The sequence below is a fragment of the Paramormyrops kingsleyae genome, chromosome 3 (genome assembly GCF_048594095.1).
Source record: "Paramormyrops kingsleyae isolate MSU_618 chromosome 3, PKINGS_0.4, whole genome shotgun sequence".
In the NCBI taxonomy this organism is placed as follows: domain Eukaryota; kingdom Metazoa; phylum Chordata; class Actinopteri; order Osteoglossiformes; family Mormyridae; genus Paramormyrops; species Paramormyrops kingsleyae.
Window position 1 is genome coordinate 30698852 of NC_132799.1, and position 7930 is coordinate 30706781.

Consider the following 7930-nt stretch of genomic DNA (forward strand, 5'->3'; position numbering starts at 1 on the left):
AAACATGGGCGGTATGTTCCGCGGCTGCTGCTTTGCGCGTGATCTGAAAGGGCCGGGAACATGGTCGCGCATTAGTTATGCTGCGCACTTTGCATTATTAGTGGACGTACTTAATTGTGGTCATGACCTTTTATTTCACAAGAACTCAACGACTATGTCGGGGACTTGGAGAAATATTACGTCGGGAAGAAAAAAGAGGTGCTAAGGGCTGTTGTATTGATATCTCCTTGCAGGACGTAAGAAACCTGTCGACGTCGCCTTGTTTTCAGTCAAGTGAACTTAATAAACCTTTAAAGCAGTGGACATTTGTCGTTAGCCCTTTCAGTACCGTGAAAGCACAGCTGCGCTGCAACATCTCAGTTAGATCCCTGGATCCGCACTCGTTCCCCGAAGCAAACCGCGCGTTCATCACGGTCCACGGCACCAGCGCGGACCAAGGACTCAAGCTTGACAATTTCTACGTGCAGTACGATGACCAAAACAAAGAGTTGCACATTTTGTCCGAAAAGGTCAATAGTAACGTGTCTGTTGATTTGACAGCCCCAATCAAAAGTGGTAAGCGTTATTTAACTACTTTGTGCACTAATGACCTTGTAGCAGCCCAGATCGCAGAGGCAGGATGCTAACATCTAATAAAGTCAGGTATGAAGTCATGAAAGCGTAGGCTGTAACAGCAGGAAAAGTACAAAACCGTTGCGAGAAGGCGCACGCTGAAATGTTGTTTCTCCTCGTGGTCAGATCTTTGTATTACAACATCGGGGGACGGCAATGTGGAAATCGTGGAGATGGAGTGTAACAACTGCAAGGTAGTAACAGAGAATGGAATCTGTGTCCTGCACTCTGTAAAGGTAAACATGACGTCCAGGCTGTCGTCACCTTTTCTCATTTATGTGTCCAACTTCTGTTTACTCGAGAAAATATCAAGTCAGTAAAAATAATATATTTACTTTTCATGTTGTCAGTTCTCCACTAGAGGTCGCTCGTTGTCCAATTAAATTTCACTAAATCTGTAGCTGTACAAAGACATATTAATGGATCCTTGATTAAAATCTCCTCACAGAGAATAAGCTTGAATAGTCTAAAACAACAACACCAATAACAATAAATGATTGACTTGCTGAAGTGGTTTTACATTCAGAAATCTGGACATATTACATATCATAGCTTCAGCTCCTATCCCGTTTATAAAAGTAATTTCTATGAATGAAATTGTGCTGTGCTTTTTTCATGTTTCTGTAGCTTATTTATTGCACCAGGGTAATAGCAACCCTAAGCAAGATGCCTTTAAATATATTTTATGAGCTTTTTCGGCTCGTTAATCGTTCATTAGAAGCAAACAGGCCGTGCGGCATCTTAATCATGGCTAATTCACACTGTCTCAGTTTCCTGTTAAAGGGATAAAATGTCACACAAAATGAATGCTATCAGACAGCAATAGTACTTAGAAATGTGATACATATATTTATTAATTTCTTCTCATTAATTTACCCGCAGGGTCACAGGGTGATTGTGAAATCAGCGGGAGGAGACATCAAAGGCACTGGCACCATTCATGGGAATGTGGACATCAGCACATCTGGAAATAGTGTAACGTTTGTTTCCCTTGTTTCTGATGCAACATGCCGAATTTTGGAGACAAAGAAACACACCTTGATTTCAGTTCAGCCTAATGTGCAAGGGAGTTGAAGAAAGCATTCATCTGAGAGAATTTTTGGTAACTGAAGCACTTTTCATAAAATACCTTATTCCGTTTTTTTTTGCTTATTTTGTCAGATGGTTGATATCAAGAAGATTCAGGGAACAAGCCTGAATGTTTCTACAGAGCACGGACCGCTAAAGGTTAAGGCTGTATATGCGGTGTCTACCTCGCTGTCATCTTCCTCGGGAAATGTTGAATTGGGAAGTGTGCATGGTATGCGGCACGCCGAAAGCATATTTTCGCAAACAAAATCCTGGGCAATTAAGCAAAAAATATAGTGCACGTATCTTTAAAAGAAATGGTATCACGCAAGTGCGTCTTCGCTGCATGATAGCGGAATACTGTATATGAACCTTTTTCTGCGGGTTATTAGATTATTAACATCTGCAGCAGGAGAGAGTTCCAGTTTGCGTTTTCTGTTTAATATCACTGGTGTTTTTCTATAGGGATGAAATGTGTAGGCCGTGAGTGTATGAGGGCCAAACTCACTGTGGTCCTTCCTGGCACAGGCCAAGCTGATGGGAAGGAGCCTAGACATGCAAGGATTGGGTTGACAGACAGACCAAATAGGGTGCTTTTTGAGCACTGGTGGGGGGGGAACATGAGGTGGGAGAGCAGCAAGGGGTAATTGCGCTGGATAGTATGTCTGTGACAGCAAATGGAAACAATTAGCTGCGTCTGCTCTCGAGAACCGGAGTCCCTGAGGAAACAACCACAACAGACAGAACCACAACGCACACACACACTGACACACACGAGAGCACAGCAAGTTTGTGATGTACATTAATATATGTCTCAAAATGGAAATGGAGCCCAAACCACGTTGAGGGATCTCAGTACAGTCCCCCTCCCCTTTTTTTTCTGAATCAAGCTGTGTGTGGAAACGCAGAGACAAATTCTTTTTCCGGTCGTGTGAGGTAAGTGTCTCTTTATAGGCCAGTCCACACTTTCGATTATCATACTTTTCCACTTAGTATATTTTGGGTTTTTTTTTCTCAACCCTGTGATGGCCGAGTGTGTATTTAAATATAAGATTACATGGTTTTTCATGGAAATGTAGTATGCAATTTTAAATGGTTATATAAAATATACAGCATATTTAAAATGTTATGCCAACAGCATCCAGGGAAGCGTTGCATTTAAGGTCACAGTGTCTTCCAGCATGTTGAACCTCCAACTAACATTAACGTTGTTTTTATTAACAGGTAACACGACAGTGTGTACAAAGACGGGGAACATCATCATTGGTAAACAGAATTGTGATGTGTTCAGCTGCACTCGACATTTATGCGCCTGATGCCTCTTGTTTGTAGTGGAAAATATTCATTGCATGATTCCTTAAGATGTGCCTAAAGAGGCCGAGAGACGTTAAATGATGTTTTCCATTGTATGCGTACACAGCTTTTCTTAGTTTTGCTCACTGGCTGCAGTCTGTATCCAGTTATAGAAAGCGGTGCATTTTTTTTTTTTCAGTGAACAGATTATATGAAACCAAAATTATAGCTTTCATACATTTGAAGGGATGTGTTGTGGTGTAACTAAAAAGTAAAACTTTGTAAATATCAGACACTGGGGCAGAATTCAATGTTCATCCTAGACTTTCTTAAGAGAAATACCCCCCCCCCCTTTTTGTTTTAAAGCAAATGAAAAATTGCTAAATTTTAAAAGGCCCTCGTGCAGCACTCCAGATTGGGCTTCGTCATGCTTCATGTCTTAGGTGGTCGTGGGGCAGCCGTAGCTACGCAAACAGCTGGGTTCTTTTTCCAGTGTAGCTGCCCCCTGCTGGTCGGGACGGGGCCAGACCTACATTAGACCCTTGAATCATCTGCTATCCAATCCACCAAAGCCAGAGACGCCCGTTTCAGACCCACTAAAGCAGGTCTGAAGATGGCTGGCGCATGTGTCAGAGGTTAGGGGCATGTGAATCACGACTCTGGTCTTCCTGCCTTTTCAGATGGGTCATATGGCTGTCTAAAGGTTTTCTCCCATGAAGGAGATATTGATGCCTATGTAGGCCAGCATGGGACTGCAGATCTACACAGTGAGCAAGGTAAAGATGTAAGGTGTGACATAGAGTATTTATTTACAGACTTTATTGCGTCGTTTTCTAGGGGTGTAAACCATGCAGAAATAGGTGATGGGGCTGGTGGAGACTTTATTGATGTAGATAATGGTGGTGTAAGTCTACTGATGTAGATGGGAGTGGTGATGTAGTCTTTATTGATGTAGATGGGAGTGGTGGTGTAGCCTTTATTGATGTAAATGGGAGTGGAGGTGTAGCCTTTATTGATGTAGATGAGAGTGGTGATGTAGTCTTTATTGATGTAGATGGGAGTGGAGGTGTATCCTTTATTGATGTAAATGGGAGTGGAGGTGTAGCCTTTATTGATGTAGATGGGAGTGGTGATGTAGTCTTTATTGATGTAGATGGGAGTGGAGGTGTAGCCTTTATTGATGTAGATGGGAGTGGAGGTGTAGCCTTTATTGATGTAGATGGGAGTGGTGATGTAGTCTTTATTGATGTAGATGGGAGTGGAGGTGTAGTCTTTATTGATGTAGATGGGAGTGGAGGTGTAGCCTTTATTGATGTAGATGGGAGTGGAGTTGTAGCCTTTATTGATGTAGATGGGAGTGGTGGTGTAGCCTTTATTGATGTAGATGGGAGTGGAGGTGTAGCCTTTATTGATGTAGATGGGAGTGGTGATGTAGTCTTTATTGATCTAGATGGGAGTGGAGGTGTAGCCTTTATTGATGTAAATGGGAGTGGAGGTGTAGCCTTTATTGATGTAGATGGGAGTGGTGATGTAGCCTTTATTGATGTAGATGGGAGTGGAGGTGTAGCCTTTATTGATGTAGATGGGAGTGGTGATGTAGTCTTTATTGATGTAGATGGGAGTGGAGGTGTAGCCTTTATTGATGTAGATGGGAGTGGAGGTGTAGCCTTACTTGATGTAGATGGGAGTGGATGTGTAGCCTTTATTGATGTAGATGGGAGTGGATGTGTAGCCTTTATTGATGTAGATGGGAGTGGAGGTGTAGCCTTTATTGATGTAGATGGGAGTGGAGGTGTAGCCTTTATTGATGTAGATGGGAGTGGAGGTGTAGCCTTTATTGATGTAGATGGGAGTGGAGGTGTAGCCTTTATTGATGTAGATGGGAGTGGAGGTGTAGCCTTTATTGATGTAGATGGGAGTGGAGGTGTAGCCTTTATTGATGTAGATGGGAGTGGAGGTGTAGCCTTTATTGATGTAGATGGGAGTGGAGGTGTAGCCTTTATTGATGTAGATGGGAGTGGAGGTGTAGCCTTTATTGATGTAGATGGGAGTGGTGATGTAGTCTTTATTGATGTAGATGGGAGTGGAGGTGTAGCCTTTATTGATGTAGATGGGAGTGGTGATGTAGTCTTTATTGATGTAGATGGGAGTGGAGGTGTAGCCTTTATTGATGTAGATGGGAGTGGAGGTGTAGCCTTTATTGATGTAGATGGGAGTGGAGGTGTAGCCTTTATTGATGTAGATGGGAGTGGTGGTGTAGTCTTTATTGATGTAGATGGGAGTGGATGTGTAGCCTTTATTGATGTAGATGGGAGTGGAGGTGTAGCCTTTATTGATGTAGATGGGAGTGGTGGTGTAGCCTTTATTGATGAAGATGGGAGTGGAGGTGTAGCCTTTATTGATGTAGATGGGAGTGGTGATGTAGTCTTTATTGATGTAGATGGGAGTGGAGGTGTAGCCTTTATTGATGTAGATGGGAGTGGAGGTGTAGCCTTTATTGATGTAGATGGGAGTGGAGGTGTAGCCTTTATTGATGTAGATGGGAGTGGTGGTGTAGCCTTTATTGATGTAGATGGGAGTGGAGGTGTAGCCTTTATTGATGTAGATGGGAGTGGTGGTGTAGCCTTTATTGATGTAGATGGGAGTGGAGGTGTAGCCTTTATTGATGTAGATGGGAGTGGAGGTGTAGCCTTTATTGATGTAGATGGGAGTGGATGTGTAGCCTTTATTGATGTAGATGGGAGTGGAGGTGTAGTCTTTATTGATGTAGATGGGAGTGGAGGTGTAGTCTTTATTGATGTAGATGGGAGTGGTGGTGTAGCCTTTATTGATGTAGATGGGAGTGGAGGTGTAGCCTTTATTGATGTAGATGGGAGTGGTGGTGTAGCCTTTATTGATGTAGATGGGAGTGGTGGTGTAGCCTTTATTGATGTAGATGGGAGTGGTGGTGTAGCCTTTATTGATGTAGATGGGAGTGGTGGTGTAGCCTTTATTGATGTAGATGGGAGTGGAGGTGTAGTCTTTATTGATGTAGATGGGAGTGGTGGTGTAGCCTTTATTGATGTAGATGGGAGTGGTGGTGTAGCCTTTATTGATGCAGATGCTTTCTTCCCCACAGGCTCTGTCTCCATCAGAGTCCCAGCCTCCATAAAGGCTGAGGTCCAGCTGTCTGGATCCGCATTGGAGCTCAACTCTGAGGTGGATCTTCAGGAGGCCAAGCACGACTGCACAGACACCCACAACTCTGTCACTGGTGAGCCACAGACCATCTGCGCTGATCCTCAGAGCGGATGCGTGAAGTGTCGACGATATGCCTAAACATCGGGCAAAAGAACTGTGTCCTTTCATTTTGAACATCACTCTGTGTGTCCTGCACAGTTACAAAGGAGTAACTCTTCTAGTAGGTGCTATTTTAGGATTACCACAGCTGAGCTCTGTCTGGGGTAGCTACTAGTAACGCTTGGTTTGCAAAGCCGCTTATCCAGATGTGCCTCCTGTGGAAACTCTGACTTTCTGAACAACTGATGTCAGGCACTGAGCTCCGAAAGGCCTCATAGCTCGATTCCCATGAGTCTCTGGGGCTAGACCTGAAGGAATACGATTCCTCAGCAGTTTGCCACGCCGTGAACACCTGCACTGAAATGTCTCGCATGTGAGAACAGCATGTCTGCACCCCGATCTCCAGCTTCTGCGTTTTCCGCTAGCGAGAGCAACCTCTATGCTGAGTTTGCTTCGTATCCGATGACGTCCCTGCTAGATAATACTGTTATTGCAGTGCATATGTCACGGTTCCACATGAATCTGCATCACTGCAGCATTCCACAGCTGGATCTACTCATCATATGTCTGTTTTTTTTTGCTTTTTTGCAAGAGGCAAAATAATGTGATCACAGAGCAGCCTTGTACTCCCAGATATAGGAAGTTACTGCTTTCATATGCAGGACATGCATAACTCAAGTGCTTCTTAAGGAAAAACCCAGATAAACCAGACAGCTCAGATAAAGATTATGCCCTCGGCACCCCCCACATCCTCCTGCGAACTGCTGAGTCTGTGGCTCTGCTGATGAATGTTCTAACAGAGGGACTTTGGGTAAACAGCATGACTGTGTTTCTCTCCTTTGTTTTCGACAGCTCATATTAATGGAAAAAGTGAGGGCAGGGCCCGGATTGAGGCACGAGCTGAGAGGGGCATCGTCAGGCTGAGGTCCCAGAGCTGGCTGGAGTCTCTGAAGATCAGGAGCTAGTGGAGCGTTATCCCACCCCCCGAGCCCCCCCGCCTCTGGTCTCATTATGGTTCAGTGGTAAACAAAAGGCTCACAATCACTGGGATTCCACACAGGGCTGGGTTTGAAGACAGTTGCACATACTGTATGCTGCTTTGCAACAAATACAGAGACTTAAAGTGATGTTTTAAAGTCTAACAGTATTGAAACTGAAGTGCGTTTTTGACACAGCCTCAGGAAGCTTGAAAGGGTTGCAGTAGTTGGTCTTCTGATGTTCTTTAGATGTCTGCAAATGTCAAATAAAGAAGATAAAATGCTTTTTTCTACTTTTAAGCATACCATACCTTCTCAAGCTCACTGGTACACCATTAACTTGAGTCCCAAAATCCATCTGTATGCTTTGTAATTGACAGCTCAGAAATACCATGTCACAACTTAATCATTCTATGGACGTAACGCACAAAGGAATGTTGTTAAATATCAGTTCACTGTCAGTATGAACATTTTCCCGGTTGTAGTAAAATGTTTAAATTAGCGCTGTCAAATGATTAAAATTTTTAATCAGATTAATCACAGGGTTCCTGTGGATTAATTTTGATTAATCATGATTAAATATCATTCATTTTTAATCTATATTAATCACATTTAATTTTGCATGAGCAAACAGACTCAAGAAAAAAGGGAATATATATGCACTTAACATGTTTATTGAATATCTTGAACATGAGTCAGAT

At 43.2% G+C, this 7930-nt stretch overlaps 1 protein-coding gene across 3 annotated transcripts; it reads left to right on the forward strand.

Annotated features, from left to right (window-relative positions):
• The first annotated feature begins 9 nt into the window (after positions 1-9).
• fam185a (family with sequence similarity 185 member A) lies at positions 10-7766 on the forward strand. Of its 3 annotated transcripts, none has more exons than XM_023810426.2 (8): positions 10-555; positions 739-848; positions 1495-1587; positions 1774-1912; positions 2905-2946; positions 3654-3749; positions 6092-6226; positions 7105-7766. In XM_023810426.2, exons 1-8 carry the CDS (start codon positions 123-125, stop codon positions 7215-7217), a joined length of 1161 nt encoding a protein of 386 aa, XP_023666194.1. In that variant the 5' UTR covers positions 10-122; the 3' UTR covers positions 7218-7766. The 3 variants fall into 3 exon arrangements, with proteins under 3 accessions (XP_023666194.1, XP_023666195.1, XP_023666196.1); XM_023810428.1 differs by having other exon boundaries at positions 503-642; XM_023810427.2 differs by lacking the exon at positions 2905-2946.
• The last annotated feature ends 164 nt before the right edge of the window (positions 7767-7930 follow it).